At 36.9% G+C, this 26,717-nt stretch overlaps 3 protein-coding genes across 5 annotated transcripts; 2 read left to right on the top strand and 1 right to left on the bottom strand.

Annotated features, from left to right (window-relative positions):
• Positions 1-166: 166 nt before the first annotated feature.
• LOC114515888 (ATP-dependent Clp protease proteolytic subunit-like) lies at positions 167-2,499 on the top strand. Its single transcript, XM_028535210.1, has 7 exons — positions 167-344; positions 661-732; positions 917-1,013; positions 1,244-1,287; positions 1,602-1,745; positions 1,988-2,093; positions 2,284-2,499. Exons 1-7 carry the CDS (start codon positions 279-281, stop codon positions 2,406-2,408), a joined length of 654 nt encoding a protein of 217 aa, XP_028391011.1. The 5' UTR covers positions 167-278; the 3' UTR covers positions 2,409-2,499.
• A 481-nt stretch (positions 2,500-2,980) lies between these two features.
• Positions 2,981-24,834, top strand: LOC114515782 (CLIP-associating protein 1-like). Of its 3 annotated transcripts, none has more exons than XM_028535094.1 (41): positions 2,981-3,415; positions 4,187-4,265; positions 4,841-4,884; positions 5,188-5,244; positions 5,599-5,690; positions 5,813-5,888; positions 6,316-6,413; positions 7,967-8,037; positions 13,532-13,572; positions 14,139-14,214; positions 14,992-15,059; positions 15,580-15,672; positions 15,973-16,065; positions 16,157-16,206; positions 16,414-16,507; positions 16,821-16,865; positions 16,941-17,011; positions 17,088-17,147; positions 17,305-17,382; positions 17,624-17,668; positions 17,825-17,995; positions 18,279-18,358; positions 18,709-18,960; positions 19,125-19,239; positions 19,332-19,450; positions 19,578-19,633; positions 19,707-19,829; positions 20,095-20,262; positions 20,477-20,640; positions 20,716-20,794; positions 20,988-21,063; positions 21,254-21,321; positions 21,442-21,528; positions 21,803-22,348; positions 22,464-22,548; positions 22,672-22,856; positions 23,046-23,174; positions 23,344-23,481; positions 23,615-23,683; positions 23,780-23,899; positions 24,016-24,834. In XM_028535094.1, the coding sequence occupies exons 1-41, from the start codon at positions 3,230-3,232 to the stop codon at positions 24,073-24,075; spliced, it is 4,407 nt and encodes a 1,468-aa protein (XP_028390895.1). In that variant the 5' UTR covers positions 2,981-3,229; the 3' UTR covers positions 24,076-24,834. The 3 variants fall into 3 exon arrangements, with proteins under 3 accessions (XP_028390895.1, XP_028390887.1, XP_028390905.1); XM_028535086.1 differs by having other exon boundaries at positions 18,276-18,358; XM_028535104.1 differs by lacking the exons at positions 2,981-3,415; positions 4,187-4,265; positions 4,841-4,884; ... (3 more) ...; positions 6,316-6,413; positions 7,967-8,037 and adding an exon at positions 10,123-10,598 and having other exon boundaries at positions 18,276-18,358.
• On the bottom strand, positions 24,787-26,412 carry LOC114515877 (high-affinity lysophosphatidic acid receptor-like). The gene is made up of 2 exons (XM_028535200.1): positions 25,922-26,412; positions 24,787-25,588 (listed from the first exon to the last, which is right to left on the bottom strand). The coding sequence occupies exons 1-2, from the start codon at positions 26,144-26,146 to the stop codon at positions 24,845-24,847; spliced, it is 969 nt and encodes a 322-aa protein (XP_028391001.1). The 5' UTR covers positions 26,147-26,412; the 3' UTR covers positions 24,787-24,844.
• Positions 26,413-26,717: the final 305 nt, after the last annotated feature.

Here is a 26,717-nt window from a genome sequence, read left to right as displayed (position 1 = left end):
ACTTCGTGTAACATCATACTTTCCGCGTTTGACGTCATTATGAGAAGGTCTATTATAAGGATCTTAAGGATCTGTGACATCGCTTATGACATCGCTACATGTTATGATGAGGAGTCATGAAGTACCGTTTAGAGATCCATATATTGCAGGCGCATATATTCAACATGGCGGTGAAAATTGCTTTTTGTCGTCTAGCAAGAAATGTATTTGCAAGAAATGTATTTGCGAGAAATGTATTTGTACTTGAAAAGAGAAAGCCTTACGTTTTAGGTTTGACAATGAAAACAATAAGTACAAGCTCTTCGCAATCGTATCCTATGGTTCCTATAGTTATTGAGCAAACGGTGGGTTAGGAAAAGGTTTTGGACATAACGCCGAATCACTAGTCACTACGTCTAAGCTAGTAATGATTAGACACTATTTTTGGAATGAAAACTATCTAGAGAATACCTGTATGCAAAAGTTATAACCTATTTACTCGACTACCTGACCCGAAGGTTTTCAAACCATGCTGGCAAATTAGGTTTCGTATTATCTTTCTTCCATAGATGCGAGTTGTGCATTCCGTGCACGAAAAATGGGATATCTCTGGTGACTCAAAACGCATGTTGCTTGTTTTTCTCTCAACCTTTTTTCATTTTGGCTGTTTGGTTTTTGTAGGGGCGTGGTGAACGTGCATATGACATATATTCTAGACTTTTAAAAGATCGAATAATAACTGTAATGGGTCCGGTAGGTACAATTTCAGCTGGAAATGGATTAGCTATAGTAATTGTAAATATGCATCTTTATTGATATGGTGCATTGTAATTCTACGCTTGGTGTGTAGTGCATTTTTTCCCTCACAACTGTATATAAAAACGTGAAGCTGCGATATTTTTCATCTGCCACAATTCATTCTGTTTTGAATTTTTAGATAACCGATGATTTAGCAAACATTGTTGTGGCACAGTTGCTATTTCTTCAGACAGAAAGTGCTGTTAAACCCATTCATATGTATATTAATAGTCCAGGTTTGAGCAATGAGCATTACTGCGATTGTAATAAACGTGCTGATGAGAGACGAGATTGCTGCTGTTTAGAAAAGTGGTACCTTTCAACTAAATTTGTTGCCACATAGAGACTGTGACTTGACAGAAGTTGAGAAATCGACCAACTGGATTAATTGCCATTAATAAGCAGCATCAATTGGTCTTATTATAAAAATGATGAATTTTTTATCGTTCTTTTTTAAACTCTGAAGGTGGTGCTGTTACAGCTGGTCTGGCTATATATGATACGATGCAGGTACATTTTGGTCAATTTTCCGTATTTTATAATTTAGATAAATTAGGATTAATAGATTAGACTAATTGTGATTTATAACTTACGTACATGTTCAACTATACGTACGTACCTTTTTATATAGTAACGTACCTTTTTATATAGTAACGGTACCGACATAAATTTAAGAACACAACTTTGTCATGTACGGATTGTCCATCAAAAGTATTTTTTTGTAAAAGTACACAGCATTTTGATGTTACGCTATAATATATTATAGGTGAAAATATTTTCCCTTGCTATTTTGTCGCTATACCATTGCTTCTCTTATTCTCAAGTATATTCGTCCTCCTATATCCACATGGTGTGTGGGCCAAGCTTGTAGTATGGCATCACTACTTCTGGCATCTGGCGCTAAGGAATTACGTCATGCATTACCTCACTCGCGAATTATGGTTCATCAACCTCACGGTGGTGCATCAGTAAGTTATCACATCCGACTTAAGTTATCACATAGACTACCTCAGATTGTGGTATAAATCAGCTCTTTTTAAATCACATGCCTTCAAATGGTTCATTTTCAGTCAAAACGGTGTTGATATAGTGAAATTGCCTTGTAACAAAGTTCTGGCATAAACCTTTTCACGGCTGTTTGAGTTGTCACACAATATTATATAATCCTAATTCTTGAATTAAGTTTACTAGCGTTTGTTATCGTTTTTAGGGGCAAGCCACGGATATTGCAATTCAAGCTCAGGAGATCTTGAAGTTAAAGAGAATAATCAACGAAATTTATTCGGAACATACTGGACAACCTACAAAGAAAATAGGTATATAAACTTGGCGAACTAACTTCATATAGTGAGAAATTCACATTAACTGTACTAATTTTTAACGGGAAAATTCACGTTTGGCGGAAAGAATCTACGTCGCCAGCTGTTCCAGATTCCATTCAATGTAACGATTTATAGTTTAATTGGCCGCTAAAATTTCCTCACAAATTTTTCTTCTCTATTGCAGAAGAAGCTTTGGAGAGAGACAATTTTTTATCTCCCGAGGAAGCGAAAGAATTTGGTCTGATTGATCGTGTTCTTTCACATCCCCCGAGTAACGATGGCTCCACACACGAAGAGAAAATTAGTTAGGATAGGATAATTCAAATTTTCTGACTCATGCCTATCTACTCTGGCCTAGAAGATTTGATATGTATATAGAAAAATTAACAAGAATTTTTGAGCACAGAGATTCATGCAATGTCATCGCTTTTTACTTGCTACTTGCCCTGGCACGTGTTTTGTAAGCCGAAGGGATGTATGTCTGGATGTGCAGGGAGCTTTCACTTTACATATCAAATTTTACAAAAGCATTTATTTAACAAAAATATAGCAACTAATCGGGTAATCACAGCAGCTCACGGCAATTGATAACAATTGATTAGGACCAGGTGGGGACGAAAGAGGTCGAGTCGCCGGGGTTACGTGATGGTTTACGGGATTGAAATTTTCACTCGATGGGAAAAAATTACCTCAATAATTGCACGCGCACTATTTTTAGACTTTGATACTTTGATATCAAACTTTTGCAGAAAAAAGGCCTATCATGTTACGTTCATGCTACTCTCAAAAAAAAATGGCGCGAGTTTCAGAGTTCGTTCCTTTGTATGTCGCAGCGTGAAGCCCTCGCGATTTGCGTGTAGTCACGTTTGTGTAGAATCGTGAGCAACAAAAAATGGCGGCTCTTTCATGGCTTGAGAAACAAACGTGGTGTCCTCGCACTTTAGACTTCAGTCTCAGAGATTGTTAAATCCTTTACTATTTTTGCCATGTAACTGGGAGAAGAGCAAGATTACATCACTGAAAAACATACCGTTGACTTGGCCGTGACTGCGGTCTAGTGGTCTGTGAATTTTGAAGATTGAATATTTTGGGAACTCGGGTAAATTTGAGGTTGCCTAGATTACCTTAAAATGGACGACTATCCAGAACTAAGTAATCTACTGGCGATGGTTCAGCACCACGACACGCACAAGAAAATGATGGCGAGTGAAGAGTTAAAGAAATATCTGAGCAATCCCCTGAGTCCTCTCACGGTTGATGCGATAGATTGTTTAGTTGATAACTTGAAAACTTGGATAAACAGTGGGAACTACAAGGTATATCAATATACACAAACCCTACATGCTATGAAATAGAACATTTAACAAGGCTATAATTCTAAATAGAAATTAAAATTGACAAAAGTCAAGTAATTTCGATATACTATTTTGCAATTCCGTTCAACTTTCGTGAAGACGATGAGGAGTCGAGGACGTCAATATGAAGTTTACGTAATTACTATACCAAAAGAGTAAAGAGGCAGTCCGTACGATTAGCCATTTTGGCTTGTATAGTAAACTTATTTTGTGGGTAAATATTGACTGAATTTCCTTTTTAACTGAAGAAATAGCCGTAATCATTTTCGTATTATGAAATTTATGAATATTAAAATATCTGCACAGAATCTTTCATTATATTGCAACGAATTTTCTAGTATACAATGAAATGAATAATCTTTTAGCTATTTCCGTCATTTCAAATTCTTCAATTTTGAAATATTTATTATTTTGTTTTATCTCCTGATCATATAGCCTAAAATATTAAAGATACGTGTCTGATAACAATTTGTACCAATCCATGCCTCGTCAAAACTTCAAAATTTGCAACTGCTAAGAACCTATCAAATTATCACTTTCAAATATTAAAGTTTTGTTAAAAAATATAGACAATGTATCATTTTGCATCAGGTAATACAGGTAATGCTGTAATTTTAAAAGTTGTGGTGTGAAACTTTTGTCTAATAATGATATCATTTCACTGTCAAATTGAGTGCTACTTATACCTAGTATGTTGATATATTTATTCCTGTATGATGTGAACTTTCATAGATAAGTGCAAGTGGATTAGAATTATTCACCATACTCATAAGAAGGGGAGGCAAATCTGTCAAATTGCACTTAGGCACAGGTCAGTGAGTGGCATTTTGTCATGTTTTATTAAGTTTGCCTAGCATAACAATGTTCCTGTCTTTACCACAATTACTGTGGTTTTTACCTCCAATATCAGCAATTTGTCAACAATAGGCAAAGAGAATAAGCAATATCCAGTCTAATAGCCATGGATGAATACATCAATGAAGAAAATTGGACTTGTGCATATCGATATTCAGCATTAATTTTCATTATAAAATTTGTATCATATACCTGCTAAAACTAAAGTTTTTTTTGCATATTTACATATTGAACCACAGTCACATTGTTTGGCACAGACATGAGGGGAGGTCAAAGTGGTCTGACATCTGATGCTTTCTATATGAAATTTATTTATCCATGATTCACTTGTCTAGATATCTACTTTGATAAGAGACCATCTTGTCCATTGATCATGTATATTCATTGCATATTGTTCATATAATTTTGCAAAATGTATAGTATTTGTTGACTTTCAGTAAGAATAGATTTCTCAATTGGATTTTTTAAACTTGCCATATATATGCAAAGTGACATTGATCTACTTAACAATATATTTTTTTCCTGTTGCAGTTATCCCAATAATCATAGACCGTCTGGGAGACAGTAAAACTGTGGTAAGGTTGCAACATAATTATGTTATTTTTAAACAGTACTGGCACTTCAAAGGGATGAGTTGATGACCAAGGCTTTTGTTCATGTAGTGAAATTCAATAAATGTGTACAGTTCCCCTACACATTGCTCATTAATAACTATTTTTAAGGAGGAAAATCCCAACCTTTCAGGAAACTACTGAAATCAGACTTACATATATACTGGACAAAGATATAGACCCTAGATATACTATACTAGGCAATATTACATCATAAGGAAAAACTGTGTCTGCAGTGGATTAATAGTATGGGTCAATATTTTTTAGGTCAGAGAGAACTCTCGTTTGTTTCTTCAAGAATTAATGGATGCGCTAACACCACAGGTAAAGAGAGTTGTGTTTATTTTGACACAAGATTGCAAGGTGTGGGAGCTGGAAAGTGTCTTTTTTATATTCCTTTTCTCTTGCCAAAACCTTAAATAGGGTTATTGTACTGTAATCAACCTACATTAGTACTGTAATGGGCACATAATCTCATAGTTTGTGCTGAATTTGAAACATTCAGGTATCAATAATCATAATAGCTACCCCATTCCAGTTTAATGATGGATTGTGTAAGTTGTTATGTAGTCACTGCTCTCATCCATGTGCATGAACTCTGTATGACGTATTCATTCAGTTCAAATTCAAAGTCAAATTGGCTGCACTATTTCCTCTTTACCCCTTTGTATTTTTTAGGTTGTACTTGATATGTTAATTCCAGGATTCTCTCACAAAGGATTTAAAGTTCGTGAAGAAGTAATGAAATGCCTAATTGATGCAATCAATACGTAAGTGTTGGGTATAGGGGTGCTCTCCATTGAACTGAAACTATTTTGTTATCTATTGTTTTTATATTTTTAATTCTTCTGCCATGATTGTTGTTTTAAAATGTGAATAATTTTTGTTGTAGGTTTGGTGTTTCAAATTTGTCTGTCTCAAAGTTTACACCGCACATTTGCAAATTGTTAGGCGATGCTAACAGTCAGGTAATTAGTTGACACTGTTTAATTAACAATGCTCTTGTGTGTTGTCTGAAAATGATTAAAAATATTTCCTCAAGATTGGAGATGTGCAGTTCTGCTCACAATATACCATTTGTATATACTCAAAAATATGTCCATAATGATTTTCAACATATTTAGCAATGGCTAACAGAACATAAATCTTAAAATAATTACACAATCATGTTAGAAAACCGCCAGGGGAACTATATCTCAATATATATTATATCTCAATATAGTTATAATGTGTCAACTGAAGTCAGACCAGGATAAATGGAGTTTAAACAGTCCAATGCATTTTATTTTTGCTAGTCTTTTTCAATACACAATGATCATTTCAATAACACACTCGCTCTGTTTTTTTCATTAAACATTAATGTGGTTCAGTTATGTGACCGTCGTATTTATTTAGGTTCGAGATACATCTATCCGTACGTTAGTTGAGATCTACCGTCATGTTGGGGAAAAGGTTAGAATTGATTTGGGCAAAAGAGGAATTCCGCCTACAAGGTGTGTATTCGGTTCGTACATACCTACATAACTATAGACCCATTGCGATGACGTCATAACCCTTAAGAATTGTCCTCCGGATGTTTCCATGCCTGATTGGAAATGGTTGTTATGTGAGCATTACAGGAACGTATGACAGTCAAAGACGGTTAATCTCTTTACTTGTTAATATTTCTGTATTTCAACATTTCAACTGAAAATTACGTCGTTTGAAAAAATTTGATGCCATGTTAATTTGTCCTCAAATGCCTACTGTGACGTCATGTGCAAAAGGTCAACTGGTCTATACGGTGCATTTTAAAGTATTTTAAAACTTTGAATATTCCCTTGGCAATAATTTCTTGAATATCCTTTCAAGCTTTGAATACCCTTGACAACAGCTCATCAAGCTCCATTTTGACATTGCGGGTTGACCCATTTGACATCAAATTGATAATAGGTTTAGGCTTAGTATGGGGATTACTGATTAGGGTTGAGATTTGGGTTAGAGGGATTAAATTCGTATAGCTATATCCAGGCGGGCATCGGATTTTTGGCGGCAAATCATATCTATGCGGCAAACATAATTAACATTGAAAAGAAAAGTTCCTGCATCAAAAACAAAAATGGTCTCATTTTGATGCAGGGCCATCGCTAGACGCTTTTTAAAAGGGTGTCTATTCATATATTGATATTCATATATCGTACAATCCCTTTTAAAATAAATCAGTCGGACATAAGACGAATACATGAATATGCACCTCCCGATTAGGCTTCCAACGAATGTTCTCACCGACAGTTGCATAACGAAAGCTACGCGCGTCAATCTTAGCTCCTCCTCTCCTCGTGCGTTTGCGAGACACGAGGGGATTATGCGTCTGGGTAATTCGCAAGTTAATTCGATTTAAGATGATGTCACAGTGGTGGTAATTGTTGGTGAACTCTGGTTTGAAAAAGTCAACAATTTTTTTAAAAGCCATCATGGGTATACAGTAATACACTGAACTATCATCAGTGGAAAGTTGACTTAATCCTCGTTTACACTATAACAGTTAATTTATTGGCGCGGCTAAAAGTGTAGCCTACGTCATAGATCATACTCGGTTTCCTCGTGGCTACTAAAAGTGGTCCCCGTACCGTACCCAATTTTATTCGCGCTCAGCCTACCAATACAAACGCACAGATGAAATGGGTACGGGTACCTATTTTAAGTCGACTCAATCAAAAAACATTCACCTGTTCGTGTGCAACAATCTGTGATAACGGTTTACAATAAACTTTTTTCCTTGCCCTTGTTTTCTTTACAGCGGCAAGAGCACTGCACCCGGCATCGTATAAGCGTAGGTTCGATTCCTGCCGACGGACCGATAGTTGACTAATTTTTCTCAACTGTTCCTGGCTTGAATTGAGTTGTGAATGAATCCACTGGAAATTAAAACCCTTTAAAAACCTTCAGAATTTACCTAGATCGAGTGAAGTGCCACAAAATCGTAATTGATATACTATATATATATATATATATATATAGTTTGTATATACCAGACGAACTAAACGAAATCCGTCATTTCTCGCAGGCTGTCTCTAATCAACGCAAAGTTCGACGAAGTGGCTAAATCTGGAACTATGGTTGCAACATCTATTGACGGTAGGTCTCGTTCATATAATTGAAATGTTAATCAAACTATGGATTACAAGTTGCATTTAAGATCGCTTCAAAAAACAAATTTTGGCGTTTCTCCATCAATGTTCGTGTTTGCGATTTGAATGTTCGAGCTGCGAGGAAATGACGTAAGAAATTCCGTTAGTTCTCCGGCAGTGAGTTTTTCTGTATAATAATTTCAGTCGTAAACAACTTTACATTATCTAATTTGTGAGAGAAATGTTTCTCGTGTCCCTCTTACTCAATATACTACGGTCCGCAAGCTCGAACGTTTAAAAGGTAACTACAAACATTCTTCGGAGTGTAAAACGGGCTTTGTGTGATTGTGCTTATTGCATCCCCCCCCAGCTCCAATAGACGGGAAGTAATTTTCATGACCATTCCCTTTATTAATCAACATTGTGTGCGAAAAATCATGATGATAGTTTTACTCATTGTTGTGTTGAAAAAGGATTACAATTCAGAGAATATTTCTCTGCACCGTCCATCGCGAGTACTCTTTCTTAATAAAATCAGCAGCCTTTGTCGTTTGAGTTGAATGGAATTGTATGGAGTCTTTTGCCTCCAGCTACTGTAATTTCCGGTTTCTAACCAGTAACTTTAGTGTTGATCATCACCATGCCGTCGTCTCTGTTGGACACTACTATTTCCTATTGGAGACTTCCGTTTTTCTTTCACCAAGTTAACGTGTTTCAAAGCCTCTTCAGCACAGATGATTTATTTTTGGAAATTTTGCCTAATATTACACGAAGCATGCGGGATTGTAACGCAGAGGCGAAGGAACGCAGGCGTTCATAAATTCCTGCTGCGCCAAGGAACACGAAGCCATATTCTCTAATATAAGCTTCTGCAAAGTGGAAAGTTTCAAAGCGTTCTAAGGTTTACCCATTATTTTTGGTGGGCAGCTGGGTTGTGGGTGGACACGGTGGATAATCGAAGATATATATATGTATGATTAATGGGGATGTTTTCCTATTAGCACGCGTAATCTCTATCCTCGCAGGCGAGCTCGCAGACTCGAAGAATTAGAGAGAATATTTTCTCGTCTTTACTCACAATAGACAACAGTTGTATATTGAATTAGTTTATAGTTTGAATATTTTGAAAGAACAAGGGGAAATTCCGCTACGTGCGTAAAATTCCGCGTCGTGGAGAACAAATTTAAGATTTGCCCTGCAATTCGGTTTCAACGGCGAATTTACCAGTTTACGCAAAGTTAACTTCCATGCCTTGCATGCGCCAAGACATCTACGTGCAAAAATGCGTTATCGTAATTTAGGCTTAGTTTATATGTTAAATTTTAGTAGAGTCGAATTTAACAATAGATAATGAGGCTTAATGAGGTTCATCAATGACCTCATCTATTGTCCTAATTGCATTAGACGCAACTGAAATGCGCCGTGTATAAACTAGGCCTTATGCGTCACTCGGGCACTATTCCAGTAAGATAAAAATATGGGTCCAATATCCAACTTCCTGAATTTGCATGAGTGCTCTTGAGACAAACAAGGAATGCAATCAAGGTCTGCATTAAATCAAATAGTTGAAGGTCCTCTTTAATGAATACCTGATTTGTTCTGCCTTTCGAGATTGCTACAATGCACAATATCGGTCATTTCTCAATCTTGCGTTAAGTGCATAAAACCAATGAAACAAAACACAAAACCAAGATAGTTGGTTGATTAAGTCATAACTAAAGCGAGGCGGGGAGTACATATAAGGATATTTTATATAAGATTAGTAATCATGAACGTGCTTTATAGCTTTTATTTGACAGTAAATGCAGTCTTCTATCAGCCTAAGTCGTATATTCATATTGTCTCCATCAAATTCCAATGATATTAGTATATGATAAATGGTTAAGCAGAAGCCGGAATGAATTTTCACATGAAATACAGCTGAGATTTTATTTCAAGTAGTTGAGCTATTGTTGCCCTTAGTTTGAAACTGCCAAGTTCGTCCACTTGATGAGTTGGCTGATCGTCTTGGTTTTGTATTAATATTTAATAACGGGAAATTATTCACAAACTATCTCAGGTTCGCCCACGCGCCGCATGCTCAATATAACGTTAAATAAAGGCATGGAATAAAGCTTGTAGTTTGATTATTTATTCGCAAGACAATGGTAAGCCCGTGGACGCCATTATGCCGGTGTATTGCTGACGGTGAAAATCATTGAGAAAATCAGCTGCGGTTAGCAGAGGAAAAGGAAGTTAATAGCGTGGTCTGTCTATATGCCAGGCAGCTGTCGAAATATTTCTTGTCATCTGTCGACTAGATACTGGCCATTCTCTGCTAATGACAAGTATATTCCTGAATAGCTATGGAGAAACTTTGGTCGTGAGATGAATTCTTTTGTATGATGCACGCGACATCACAATGTAGGTGGATGTCGCTTCAAAAGGTTCCGCCGTAAATTTCACGTTGTTTTTTATCTGGGCATTATAAATAACTGATGGAAAATGAGACATTTTCAACACTGTCTAAGGAATATTATGAAATTCTACACGATATCGATAACATATGTCAGACGTTTCGCCATCAAGGTAAGCGTTTGACATCATGTAGATTGTATGACAAATGTTTTTCCTCGATGTCAGTCGATCCTAATTGTTCATTGTTTCTTGTGTTTGTTGCAATCTACATTTTACATATGACATCGTTGTATTATGGATGTTGTCTGTAGCCTTTTTAAACATATTTACTCGTATTACTTTGAAAATTATGTGCCAGCCTGATAAATAGGCCTTATATTTATTATAATAAGGTTTTGCTTGAGAAGCGGAAAGTAATTTCGAGTTAATTTTAAAGTACTGTACATGTTTGGCAATGAATGCGGTTCCTTGCGTGATATGCTGGGAGACGGTGTACAATATAACTTACACGAACTGATGAGAACAAGAATAGCTGTATAGTCTTTCATTTTTCGCACGTTGAAAGTGTTTTACCTGAATATTCCTAAATGTTTCTCAGCAGCGAGGCTATATAACATCATATAGCACTGAACATAGAGTAAGACTAAACATTTCCTATGAATACAACCCCCCCTCTCCCACTGAACTCTTTTAGTCTAACCTTTGTAGCTGGATGAGAGTGAGAACTTCGCTTTTCAGTTTTGATCCCGTGCGAATTGAAAGTAGCTATATTTATCAGTATATATATTGATCTATATGATCCCAAGCTTACGACAGTTATGTTATTACCAGACTTACATCTTTAATAATGTATAAAGCTCCATTTAAGTTTTTTGTACGGCTGAGATATACTTTGTTGCACAGATAACGAATACAGGCTGGTGCCAATTTTATTCGTTCAGTAACCACGAGTAACGGAGCTTAATTTTAATCCTCGCGCTTTTTCGCCGTTTATTTTCTTAGCAAATGGGGAATTTGTGACATAATTACAAACACGGAACTTCTCAAAACAGGTTTTCAGAAATCTCGACATATTTTGAATCGGAACTGTTGTAAATTGTATATGCGCATATCTTTACTTGCTTCCTCGCAAAAGGAGGAAAACGTTTAAAATTTGGCAATTTGCGAAAAGGAAGAAAAACATTTTGACAGATTGAATTATTGGACGGACGCCATTTGAAATTCCATCCGCGTGCACGCAGCTGACGAATGTATTGTTTGCTCAGCTTAGTCCATTAGACGACCTACAATCCATTTATATATACACGCTAATTCAATTGAGGTAGACAATACGATATCATGTCATGGACGTACTTACAAGTACATTTTGTTGTCTTATCTAGGAAGTTATGCAAAGCAATAAAACGTACATTTTAAATAAAACGAGTTTCGTCCAAGTTTTTGCAAAGTACACTCACGCATACACATCGTGAAATGGTAATCCTGATTCAAAAACCAGCTGTACTCAGACAGTGTTCACAATGCCCCATATATCCGGCGTAATACTCAGGGATCGTTGAAAAAAGGACCGTTGAAACTATAGAGTTTGGTTGAACTACAGGATTGGCAATCAGAATCGTGTATTTTATAATGTTACTTTTTATAATTTTATATGTTACTTTACAATCCATATACCCATTAAACATGCGCCCCCGGTCATTGATGGTCTTTGTCGATCGCGCGAGCGAATGCGCTCATACAGCGGATGACAGTGTCGTATGCACTCTCCCTATAGGCTTGGGTAATATTTTAGCAATAGTTCGAACCTATTTGCAAGACCGCCATTCCATTTACGGCACTTATGTTAGTAACTTCTCAACATACATATTTCCAAATGAGTTGGCACTCAAAAATTGTGTTGGGCAATAAAATTACACGTAATCTCTATTTGAGAGCTTTTCCATTGTGCACGTAATATAGCTTCACACAAAATACTCGAGATCCTATACAGTGGCAATTCAATACTGTAACATTCACAAATAACTCGCCCAATTAAGGAACTGAGTTTATTGATTGAACTAAAAGCAAGGAAAATAGATTTGCAGCTCTGCGTGTTCGTCATAATTTTCTTCTTTTTGTGTTTGATTAAAAACTTTCGTTCCATTGCGCTTGAATGACTGTCTGTATTCTTCGAAGAGTTCAGTTTCTTCACCGACTTTGTATGAATTCTAACTCTGATTTAAAGTGAAATTGTCATGAATTTATTCTTTATCGCTGTTGTAAGAGGTCAGCTGCGCCATTTATTTATTTATGGTCTATATAAATTCTCTCTGAATAATCACGTTCAGAGAAAATTCATAAATAGCTAGTCATGGACGCATATAGCCATATATTTATATAAACTGTAAAGTCAGAATTAGAATTCAATTTGGCAAATACATACATTTATTTATAGCAAACAGGAGATAAATTTGTTATTTATAAAGGTTATACAGCTTTATAGAAATTTGGAAATCTACACCTGATGGAACATATATTTTGACTAAATATTGTGCTCAGAGTTTGATTTAAATATAAAGGGAATATAATTCTCGATTCTAGTTACCCATAGATGGGTTATAGGAATGAAGAAATGTTTATAGCTTGTATGTTTGTCTGCTCGTATACAAAATAAATTATTATTCGCACATGGTTGGGATTTCGACTGCACTCTTACTAATCTGTATAGTATATAGCATTAACACCATTAATGCATGCCTGTATTATATATTTTTTCATTCGGTCAAATTTTTTCATTCCGTGAATGCAACAGCGTATAGGGCAACGTTTTGGCAGGATTACGCAACGTTTTACAGGCGCGTCGAGAGACTAGAGGCTTGCAATATTTATTATTTTCAGTATATCGCGCCTCTTCGCTTCCGACGGAGGAGGGAATTCAGCGTGGCCTTATCTTTTTCACTGACACTGATTCCTCAATCGTAATTTACAATGTTGTTTTCAGCTGCTGGTACTTCCCTTTTCCTATTAATCAAAATTGACTAGAAAATTGACTTATCCTTAGTAAATCTTTCTTATAACACGATATTTGTACTCATTACCATAATTTTCATATTGAATATTTTCAGGTCCAGTTAAAGTGAATGGAGAGGTATCTGAACCTGTTAAGGTAAGTTTGTAATATTAATAATAATGTCTTTTTGTGGGAATTAAAAAAAATAGAGTTAAATACTATACTCAAAGCTGTCTCCCTCTATATAGAACTTTGCTTTTGCTATATATAGCGGTCAATGACAAGCGCACTAGAATGATTTTTTTCGTAGAGTGCACGTATCGTTTCCACCTTGACTACAAAGTAGGCATGTATTGGTTGCTATAGCAAAGGAACAACCCCAGACTTGTACCCAGCTTTCTGAATTCTGATAAGAAGTATGAATATTTAAGGTATATTCAGTCCAGGGATTGGTTCTATATATAGCGCCTGGATAATTCTTCCTACCGCGGTCGTGGAAAGTATTTTCAACCGTTGTATAATACGTTTGAAAGGCAATATAATTATATGAAACAACAAATAATAAAGAAAACCTTAGCTTTTATAGGAAGATTTAAAATGGATTATATATACCAACAAACTTCGGGCAATTAAAAATGCGACCTAAAAATCACTATTTTTTGAATGGCGCCTAAATTTTACAAAAAAAAGGGAAATTTTTACTAACAACTTTGACTTTGTAGACGCGGACGGGCAATTCGAGTTTAAAAAGATCAAATTCGAGAAACGAACCTCGGAGTGAAGGATCTTCAACGTCAGGTATTGTTGTGCTTTCTGATATGGAACAATGTTTTTCAAAAAGATCGGCAGGTATCATTACAAATGTAGATTTAGGCGGTAAATATGATTTCTTGAAGCTTGTCGATAAATTAAAAGTTGTCGAGAAAAAATTAATCTCATATACATATCCCCATTTTAATTTATTTCTCGGAATATATGAATACTGAAGATGGAGAGTTATCTCTTCAGTAATTTATACGGGTAACCTAATTTGTGTTATCACTAAAACCGCTTGAATGTGATAGAATATTTATCAAAGATGGGGGACGATCCATATTTTTCAGTCAATACATTTCAGTAACTATAAGCCAAATAACAGATATCACAATCCAAATGTCGGTCGAATAGTTTCAGACGTATAGTTTCAATTCGTTGCCACGGTTTCATTAATTGTTTTACGATTTTGCTCGCCGTCTTCGGTATATTCGAGTAGTGTTTGTATATCTGTCTGTATAGTTTGTTCCCTAAGTGACCTAAGGCTACAGACCGATTATAACTTAACATCAGCCTATTTGCTAAAATCTCCCGTGTGAAATCGTAAGCCTGGTTCTCATATATAACAAAATAATCGGTGATGACTGTCAGTGTGATCGCTGACAAATAAAGTGCTTTGCTTTAATTCTCTTCGCGTCCAGATCATCAACAAAACATCGCGGACCGTTGCCGACATATGTGAGAACAAGGCTTTATGATTGTGTTGTTATATGTGTACAAATAGATTAATGAATGATAATAATACAGTGCTCTTTTGCCCAGGACTTGCTGCTGGTGCTGTTGATGAAAATTATTTTATTCGAGCGTACACTGACACTCCAACCGTTCAGGTAGATCATATGGGTAGATTCACCGAAGTGCTATCATTCTATCATTCTAATGCCGTACTATTGTCAGCAGTTTGCATTTTTGTTTTCCAAAGTTAAGACTATAATAGGAAGATTATATTTATGCTGATTAGCCCAACTGAGAAAGTGAGAATAGGACCCTCAGGGGCCAGTTGCTCGAAGGCTGTATATATATACCGTTGTCGGCCAAATAATTTTTTTTAAAACTTTCGTAATGCTGTTTCAATACCAATAACATTACAGAATATGGAATAGTTCAATGTTAAAGAAAGTCACTTGACTTTAGGAATAATAAGGTCTAATTAATTTAAAGATTTGCTCAACCCAGGGTTAAGCTAACCGGGTTCTGAGCAACCGGCCCCTGCAGCTAGGTTACCAACAAACTCTGTGTAGACTGTCGCATATTATTTCTGAGTGCATGAACATAAGAATACTAATCTCTTGCGTGTTTGCTACAAATTTTTGTTGTAGCAAATTAATTTTTATTCTTGTTCGTACGCAGATTGGTTCAGCGAAAGAACTGGCTGAAGAACTGACGAAAATTTCAAATGCTTTATCAAGTCCCTCGGATGATTGGGAGGATCATGTCGCCGCAGTGAGTTGCAGTTCCAGATTACGATTGTTCAACTTAGGGCCTGCATGTTTACTTGGAGCGAGTTATCCCGGCTAGGCGAGTTAAAAAACGCATCACATCAAAGGCTTATTCTGATTAGTCTTTTATTACATGCAGTTGTCACCTCGCCTAGCCGGGGTAACTCGCTCCACGTAAACAGATCCGAAAATGATCATTTCCAAACCTTTTTTTAAATACTTGCATATGTATGTTTTGGTGCAGGTAATCATGCACCGTTAACTGTTATAGGGCCTAATAGTCTTTTCTTATTAATAAAATTAGCTAAAAAGAGTACGAAGTTTAGTTGATGGAGGCTCGCTGGATTACGATTTTGTCACCCAGTTAAAACCGTTGGAAGGTTCTTTCAACGTTGCCGTAAGTTTAGTTTTTACTATACTGATGTTTTTAGTGTAGAATTGAAGTCCATATTTATATTTCTTACGAGATTTTCGCAATCGATTTGTAGGTAAAATCACTTCGATCCGCTGTAGCGCGAGAAGCGTGTGTTACTCTAAGGTAATGCTTCCAATGGATAGCTTATATATGAAGACTGGTTCTTGTTATATTCTTATATGAACACTTGTTCTTGTTGTACCGTTATATGAACACTTGTTCTTGTTGTACCGTTATATGAACACTGGTTTTTATTATACTAACTTCAAAAACCAGGAAATAATGTAAGCTATATGGGTATTTAACGGTTTAATAATTTCTTATCTCCAGTTATCTTGCCACAAAACTTGGTAATAAGTTTGGTCCTTTGGCCGATGGTGTTCTTCCGACAATAATCGACCTGAATGCCAACACAGCAACAAAGGTATTTGGTCGATAGATCAGCATGCAGCAAACTTGCAGGCAATTCGGGCATATTAGTAACATACATATACTGTATATAAAAGACATTCCTGTTTTGGTTCGTTAACCATGGTTAGTAGTATGATTTGATCACTTTATGGTATTCGCATTGGCTGACGTCATGCGTGATTTGATTCTATACCATGACGTCATGCGTGTTATGAATACCATAACCCCATTCATTAACCTTCGTGAATAGAAATTACCACACGCAGTGATGAACAGTCATCGCCACTCGCCAGTATGAATGAACCATGTTTTTATAAACTATTTAGATCATGGCTTCGTCGGGGGACACATGCGCGAGAATAGTTATCAAGGTATTTCATTTGAAGGTCCATACGTAGCTCTTTTGTTATATCTTTTGTTATATCTATCATTTTTTACTATTCTAGAACACTCATTTCCCGCGACTGATTCCTCACATCACAACCCGAATGACATCACGATCAACACCTGTTCGAATGTAGGTATTTTTGCTAATAAACAAAGGAAGTCCAAATCCTACTTCAAAGAATAAAAATATCCTGTCTTATTTTCAGTCGTTGTGCAGATTACGTATCGTTGCTGTTGGAGTACTGGGAACTACATTATTTAAAATCGTAAGTTAACAATTTGATTGGTGCTCAGTTAACTACTTTTGATGTATTGAAAGTTTCTAATCAGTTTCTGTTTTTGATCTTTAAAGTCATTTGACCATGGTCAAATAATCATTGTTATAATAACCATGGTTAATGATCATGCATGATCATTTTATAGTCATGTCGGCGAAATCGAGAATGTAGTTCGCAATGGCTTAAGCGATGCCAGCTCAGACGTGCGTGCGATGATTAGAAGGTAAGGAAATGTTATTTCTGTTACCTTGATAAAGAAGTATAGACGGCAAACTTAGTTCATGCAGTTGCAAGACCTGGGATGGCAGGCAAGGCAAGGGTGATCATAAAACGAGCGAGTTAACCGTTGATCAAGTCACCACTGCATGAGACGACCATTGTGTGGTCAGAGAGGCCTAATATTGTTTAAAGTGTTCTATTCTTCCTTCTACCTTTCCTTATTTCTTATTTTTATCTCCATTCAGGGCATTTTGGCAGTTCTCAAAACTCTTTAAAGAAAAGGCAGATAAGTACGTCCTTAGTGTAAGCGCGCTTAAGTAATTCATTTTATACCATGCATAGATCACATCGGCAAATCGGCATTGTTGTTATTGATGTTATTCAATATTTGATGGTTATTATGTTTGCAAAATGCACTGAGCAGGATGTTTCTAACTGTTTTATAGAATGTTTAATGATTTGGACAGCAGTAAGCAGAAATTACTAGAGGGTGACAAGAAATCTTTAAATGTTGATGGTCCCAGCAGTGCCCCACCAACAAAAACTGTAAGATCTTCTAAAGCTTCGACACGTACAAGACCACCATCCACTACGTCTTCTATCTCTAGTGCATCAAGGTAAACAAACAGCAAAGCATTACATTGCATGCATAGGGATCATAATAAGGCTAGTCGCTAGACTGGTCGCAAACAAAAGTCAGCATCATTCAATCAAATTAATGTATGTCGGATCTAATCATAAGCTTTCTAACATGTACCCGTAAACATATATCCATTTATAATGCGCTGATACAGCCTGATTTCAATCACTATTTTTAGGACTTTACGATATGCGGTATACATGCACAATCTGTAGGCTTTCTTCTCAATTATATTGCATTTTATTCTTCATATTTAGTAGTTCCCTCCCATCATCAAGACCATCCCGAACGGATGTACCAAGTAACAATAAACCTACCAGAGCGAATTCCATGAGAGAAGGTAAAAGATTCCGCGATCTGTCATAAAAAACCATCCTGTTTACCCTCGCAGAATATACCGGTCCCTACTGCATGTAAATTTATTATCCCAGCAGATACCCAACATGATCCGGCTTTTATGTTTTGTGTTTATAAATACTTGAAACACTTCCACACTTTTGCGTAAGGAGACCCTTCAAATGATGGCTTACAGGTTACTGAAGAATACCACTGCTAAATATGCAATTCAAATTTTATTTCTATTGAACCGCAAACGACCACTCGAAATTTTTCAGAATTTTTCTTGCTTTTGTATACTTTTGTATACTACCCAGCCCCTCCAAACTCACGCCATATTTCAAACGTTTTTAGAATCACGACATACGGCAGCAGCCTCGCCTGGACGACGCGCATTATCGACCAAAAAATCGGGTACAACTACCCCTAACAAAATGATCGGTCGTTCAGTGAGCAACATAGACACACGTGCCGCTGAACGTGCTCGCCTCCGCAGGAGATCACAGACTGAGGGCTTAGCACAAGCAAGAAATCAAACAAATGACGCGAGACAAAGACCAAGTAGATCGGCGACGAAAGTTGTTCATCGAGGATACATGTCACAGCGTAAGAAGAGCTTTCTTAGTTCTTTATATAACTCCATGTTCTAGCTGTGGAAAACGTTATTTTTCTTTGAGGGAAAAACCTCATTCTCGTCCAGCCTCGCTAAAGAGATCTCAATTTCTTGAGTAGAAATGATATAGGATATCCACTGTATTTTTTCAATTTAGCCGCAAGTCGTTCGACTTCACCATCGCGACTAAACAATGCCTTCTCACCAAAAGAAAGATCAGAAGTTTACTCCAAAATTTACAGTCCAATGAAATCGAAAATCCCGACACCAAAGTGAGTACATAATTATCTCTAATGTCATGTGTAGAAAAATTACGATACTTACTTTCCCGGTGAGCTCATAAATTACTCTACCTCATTTTTAGTTCACGGTCTGCATCTCGATCAAGTTCTCGTGCAAGCAGTCGCGATCCCAGTCCCACTCGGGAGCATGGTTTGCGAAGTTTCAGCAGCAGCAGTCTTAATGCAAGAAAACCAACACATGGTAAGAGATTGCCAGAGATACACGGCATGACGTCCGTCTCCACAAGGAATTTGAATAGAAAAGTGCATGGATGATGCGCAGTATACTTTAATTTTGATGAATCCTTAATGCTTTCTTGTTGAAATAGTGAGGAGACTAGACACGAAGGACTTCACAGAAGCTGCTGTTTGGGATGCATTTGCGGTGAGTATTAGCGATCTAAATCAGAATTTCCCATTTCTAATACAGTAATGCATGCTTCTTATTTTTCTTGCAGTCCAAAAGTTCGAGACCTCGAAATTACTCTTTCAACTCAACAACTTCTGAAGACCAGGATGATGGTAGCGACACTTCAAGTATTCATTCTGATCGCTCAAATTCCTCCTTATCAACGACATTGGTAAGTACATTTTCATATAGTATAGCATTCAGTTAAGCATTGGATGAGGAATTACGGGCGCATGCAGGAAAAAAACTGAAAGTTCTTAACATGAAAAGATTGCTTTCATTTGAATCTGATTTCATTCCGTGGTTATCTGTAGGACACTAGTTTTTTGAGTGCCATACACGAAGAACAATTTAACTTAACTTGTTTACATTTATTACGTTGTATATGGGAGTTAATTCTTTGCTAGGAATAATATTATGGTAACTTAATTTTCTAGGAAATATCTGAAATAACCCGACTCTGTCAGAGTAATGCCTGGTCAGAGCGACGTGATGCACTTAATGCGATACAGGCATACCTCAGAAGCTCTCGAATTCTTAGCCACACAGAAATTGTACAATTCTTGGAATGTTTCAACAGATTTTTCTACGATCCTCATAATAAGGTTAGTGTTTTTGAGAATAGTTTTTATTTCAGGGCCATCATCATGGAGGCAAACATGATATACTTTATTCAAGAGAAATCCACATGGATGTCATGTTTTAGTAGTTTTTCCAAATAAGCAATTTAGCTGCCTGGAATTGATATAGTTACTGGACTGAGGCGTAGTTGAACATGTGTAGATGACTAACTTTACTTTATCTCTCTTCTTTTGACAGGTGTATAGTGCGTTCTTGGACACACTTACAGATTTCATGGTAATTCACAAAGCTGATCTAAATGAGTGGCTCTTCATCTTGCTGACGAGGCTTCTTTGTAAACTTGGTGGAGACTTGCTTGCATCTGTTCATTCCAAGGTTGTACGTGTCTTGGATGTCGTGAGGTTAGTGGTGAACTTTCACTCTCATCCTAAGCACCCAAAACTAAATTTTAAATTGTGTTCTGTGTTTTCCTGCAGAGATTCTTTTCCATACGACATTCAATTCTCAGTTATGACGAGGTTTATTTCTGATAACAAACAAATTCCGAACGCGAAGGTAATTTTTATTTACGGCAATCTGCATGTTTCATGTCCGCGATTTCCGGCCATATTGTGGCACTCTGATTTTTTGTGCTGGTCTAGAGGTTAGGCTACATCGAATACTAGCTATATAGTAAAATCGACCAACTTTGTATGCCGAGAATTGTAAAGATATCACATTTTCACGTGTTCTTGTCTTTCCATTCCAGGTGAAAGTCGCAATTTTGCAATACTTACAAGGCTTAATTGCGCGAATGGACCCCGCAGATTTTGTAAATTCAGCTGGTATCCTTTTCGTACAAACATCCTAGCAAGTGGCAAAACAAAGAAGACCGGGTTTTATGATCTCATTGGTAGACTTAATCTTAGACATTGGTAGCTAAATCTGACATGTTCAGGACTAGGCTGTATGTATTTTGTATATGCAAATTATTTCTCTCATTAAATAGTTTGAATTTGCCTTAACGGTTCATAGAAACACGACTAACAGTTTCTCGATTCATAACGTGGAACTCAGATCCAAAGAGCGCAGAGGTTCGAAAGGTGAGGTCATCATAGTTTAACCACAATGTTAGTTTAAAGTTTGGCGAAGTTAAATACTCCGAAAAATAATGGAAGGACGTTATGTTCTTCATATAACATGATTTAATCTTTTTTTTGCAGGAGTCGGCTAATGTTGTTATCGCTTTGTTTGAATTAAATACGCCAATCTTCAGCTCAATGCTACCACACTTTCCGAAGTCGTTTCACGTAAGTTGCATTGTGGAGAATCAAATAACTATTACTTTTGGTTGCAATATTGTTTCAACTTCTCAGTTTTCCTTTAATACCCACAGGATGAATATTTGTTTAAGTCTTGTAAAAGAAAGGCACATCCGAATATAAATGCTCGTGAATTTTACTGTGCCATTTCTCTATGCCACGCTTGAGAAATCACTGGTACCAGTTAGCGTTATCGCAGCAGCGTAGGTGGTAACAGCAGTCATGCATATAAATACACGTAAAATTTTCTCTTATTACTTAGGATGGTGCTTCTAAACTTATTCGTAATCACTTGAAGAAAGTAAACAAAGACGCTAAGTTGTTTACGTCGAACTCCTTAGACGAGGTGGATAACCCACCACACTCCCCCGGGAGGCTTGGTTACCGTAGCATTCCCCCTATTGTTCAAAAACAGTCAAACCGAGAGGATGAACTCGCACACGATTCCGCGTTACACGACGCCGCGGGTGATGACTCTGCACCTGATGTTTTCCTTCGGGAAAACAGCGCCACGTCGCTACATTCAAACGACAGTTTTGACTCCCTCGAAGGCGTGAAAAGGAATCTTAACAATCACGCCGAAAATTCACCAAGTATTACATCTTCCGGTTACCATAGCGATGAAATTCACACTAACGAGGCAGTAACTGTCAATGGCAATACCAGCCCGCCTCGAGTTTCAGGAGTGTCGACGTTGTCTTCCAGCCCATCCCACCCAGCACATAATGTATCAACATATGACGCAACCCGTTATCAGGATAAGGCAACGCCCGAGGAAGTAACCTCTGGTGAACCAACGTTACCATCGGTAATTATGTTTTAAATGTAATAGAGCTCTTCTTCTACTGTAAATATACAGTAGATCTCTCCTACGCATGCCTCAGCCTGTTATCACACGGATCAACTGCATTCTTCTGTTGTAGGAATCTCCTGTGAATGGCATCGGTACCGTACGTGATAGCGTTGCGACCGTACCAACGAATGAATCGTCCGATACTTTTAATAAAGGTAATTCATTTGTTTCTTACGTGCAATAATGACGTCAATTTCATAATCACATCTTAGTGGGATGATTGATCCTTTCAGAAAAGTTTTCCTTGCTGATTGTATTTCTTTTGTTGTACGTCGCAGCGATCCAAGATGATGCAGAATCCATTCATCAGTTATTGCTTTTACTTTCTGATACGAGTATTGAAGTGAAGCAGAATGCTTTAACAGATCTCATGAAGCTCGCAAGAGAATCATCACCAAGCCTTTGGGAGAATCAGTTCAAAGATATTTTGATGTCTGTTGTTGAGAAAATGAAAGATCCCGAGGTACATCTTATTGCTTTGTGCAATAGAAAAACAGTCAGCTCGAAGACTTCACCACTTTGAAATACTTTTAGCTTTCTTTCAGAAGGTTGTTGTTAGAACGAACTTTACCAACGTTTCTGGGCATTATCTATATATGGTAGAAACATCAACTTATGCAACTTAACATCAACTACTTTTATTCATTTCTAGGCGTCAATTAGAACACTGGCTGTACGAGTTGTACGAGATATGGTTAAGGCTCAGCCGTATAGTTTTAATGAACTGAATGGTCTTGTGATATCAGAGGTATTGAATCTACATCAAGATGAAGACAAAGGGGTAGGTTTACTTGTGTGCTAAGTTTGTTTATTAAAGTCTAATGCATACCATATTATCACTCTTAAAAGATAGGATTTCAACCTGCTGCCCTCAAATCCATTGTCTAGTATATGGTTTTCCATCATTATGTAGTTGTCATGGTCTGAACGTTTTTTTCTTCCATGTCCAGGTAACTCGTGCTGCTGAGGAAGCAGCAGCTACCTTTTCTAAATCGATAAGTCCAGATGAATGTATGACGGTGTTGTCACCCTTGATCAGCGGGAGTTCCTATCCTGTGAACCTCGCCGGAATTAAGATGCTTACCAAGGTACGCAGGTTGATTCAAGATGTTTATTGACAGTGATAACTTGTTGGGAAAGTAATTGAAGAAATCTGAATATAATAAAAGTTACGTAATTACCGTTGTTACATGATCAACTTTTCATGCCATTTTTATCAAGGCTCTTGAAGATGTTGACCATACAACAGTAGAGATTAATTTGCCTCTACTAGTACCTCCTTTGCTAAAGGTATGAACAATGATTAACTTAGATGGTACATGTGTTCATGCACAGGATCCTTGACATCACGACGGTATATATCATCTTTAAATTCAATCCTTCTAGTGCTATGATCATTCGGAAAGCAGCGTTCGAAAAGCAAGTGTATTTAGTCTGGTTGCAATTCATAATATTGTTGGTGAACCTGTCATTCGCCCATATCTACAAGAATTACCAGCAACTAAAGTAAGTGAAGAAGGTTCTTTTTGGATTTTTGTAGACAATGGCTCAAACTTACTTGGCTTTTTATTTCGTGGACTCCTATACATATTTCTAATTGTTTTGTGTAAATTTTTTTCCAGATGAAACTATTAAATTTGTATATAAAACGGTCCCATAGCGGTGCTGGTAGTGAATCATGAGGACAAAACAACAACACAATTGATGAATGCTCAAGGAGAGTATAATACCATCACCAAGTGCAACCAAGGACATATCATCCCAATACGATGTACTACGGATGAATAGGAATATAGTTTCATCGGGAAACAACTTCTATGTGATATAGCTATGATGCATGGCAATGCTAGTGCTGTGTCTATAGAGACATCAACTCTGGTACATTTAAAAATTAGAAGAACGTTATCTATAATAAAGTTTACTCTCAAATTAAACAGGAACCACTTCTGAATGGTAGTTATTATACCTATAATGCTATAATTGCGGCGCTTCTAATACTATAATATATATGTTTGCATGGCAAAACAATTTTATTGTCGAGAAGGTGCATGTCTGTATGTAAGGCATGGTTCACAAGATATAATAGATTGGCCTGTATGAGAAAAATATTATTTCATGCGAACCATGCAGGTCTATAAAAATAGCTGTCTGTATGAGCCGGGCTAACCCAAATAACCAAGCTGATTTATGTTAGTAGAATCTTACCTTAGCCGCAACAGGTGTCAGGTAATATTTTACTAGTAACTATATAACGTAATTGGTGTTAGCCGGGCGTCGCCAGCTCATGTGAGTATTCCTATGACTACAAGGATGCATAAAGAAAGAGCAATTAAATCTCTTTCACTAAACAGAATCAGGATTTGAAAGAAGGAATTTTATCACGAAGTCCTCAGCATTCGATGTACAGAAAAAATTTAAAAATAACGTTCCTCGTTTTCTCCTAACGTTCTTTTATTCCTCAATTGCTTGTGTATAGTCACTATCCTTTACAAATAGGGATTTAAATGTCTTATTAATGTTCATTTGAATTTCATTTAAAGTATCTCTGTACTCGACGTGCTTAAACGCATATATAAATGGATCTGTCGCACTGTGCAGGTATATCGCCCAGAATGCAAGCTGTCCTAAAAAATCCGACGAACTTATCACCCGCATTGTTATTAAGAAGAGATAAATAAAAAAAGGAGTCCGACAGAGTAAAAATGTTACTACAACAATCACCACAGTGAAAAATATTTTGGTTTCCACGGAAATGGAAACGTTCATACTACTTTGAGATGTACTCATTATTGATTCTGTTCGAAGTAAATGTGCGCTCTGGTCTCGAAATGCTCTCAAAATCGCGGTATATGTTAACAGCATTGTTAGAAATGGTAGAGCAAAGGCGTAGACCATTAGGGTGATATTATACGACATCTCTAAGGTCCGTGTCGTATGAGCTGCGTTGCAGTCGTAGATAGTGTCAGTGAATTCGTATCGACCCCAGCGCATTATGGGACCGAGGGCAATAACAAATGACGTAATCCAACCACAGAGAACGATCATAAAACAGTTTGTGTTCGTCATGCTTTTCTTCATTGGCGATGTGACGGACGAGTATTGCGAAGCACTTATGCACACCATCATTGACGTACTTGCCAAGGCAAAAAACAGATTCAAAAAGCCACTGAACTGACAAAAATTATCACTGATACCCTGTAAAAGATGAGAAGAAGTGAAATGTTAATCACCATTCTTTCTTTCACACTCGAGTTTATTAAATATAATTAACAATCTCATTAGAGAATGCAAAATACGGTCAACATTTGTACAATTGTTTCAAAGTTTGCACTTTGGAGTATGTTATCTTTTTAATTTTGTTTCGAAACAACGTTATCATTTTTTCTCTTCATGCTTGCCCAATTGTCTTTATAACTTTACTACCTGAACCTCTAGTACTAGGAGATTTAATGTTGATCTTACCCTGGATTTGTTACATCGACGAATGACTAAGTCTTTAAGAAGTCTAAGAGCAATACGTCAACTTACATTAGATTGAAGGAACACAGTCGTGATAGCGAAAGGAACACAGGACGCAGCTACTCCGAGATCAGCCACTGCGAGACTGACAAGCAACATATTAATTTGAGTTTGTAGTGATCTGTTCCAATACACTACTAGTAATACACTAACATTTGCCAAGATTCCGGTCAATGTAGTAAGACCCAGTAATATACCTATAGTCAGGAACAAAGGAGAAATCGAGGCGGCCATTATAGTTTTGTGTGGTAATGAGATAGATGTATCACATAAAAAACACAGCTAAACGTTTGGATGCAGCCATGATTAATTTGAAAATTTATATGTCCGAGATTGTTCTGTTATAGGCTATTCCCTGTCGCTTCCAGCACCACATCACTGACACTTAAAGTCATTCTCCATACGTTTCAATTAGAAAAAACCAAAGACCCTGAATAAGCGAGTGTTTCACCCGAGACTTTAGCATTTGAAGATTACAATGCCGATATAAACAGCGATTTACAAAGTCGAAGCTAGCGAATTAGCGCCACCTGTTAGACACCCGTTATTTCGTTGGACTTTATTAGGCTTAGCTACTACAGGTTTTCGTCGTTGCATATATATATAAAATCAAACATTTCAACAATTCGTACTTAATTCTTAATTAAAGGGCTAAAAACAATTACGTGATTGAGAGAAAGGTCTTGTGTTGATTCTAAAAACATAGAATTTCGCTTCCAAGTCCAAGAAATAGATTGTATAGTTGAAGAAGCTATTCAATTTAATCGTCTTTTCTTACAGCGTTCTCTGATTTAGCACTATATAA

The sequence above is a fragment of the Dendronephthya gigantea genome, unplaced genomic scaffold (assembly GCF_004324835.1).
Source record: "Dendronephthya gigantea isolate DGI-Jeju-01 unplaced genomic scaffold, DenGig_1.0 000000F, whole genome shotgun sequence".
Classification (NCBI taxonomy): domain Eukaryota; kingdom Metazoa; phylum Cnidaria; class Anthozoa; order Malacalcyonacea; family Nephtheidae; genus Dendronephthya; species Dendronephthya gigantea.
This window is presented reverse-complemented; position numbering and strand designations above follow the sequence as displayed.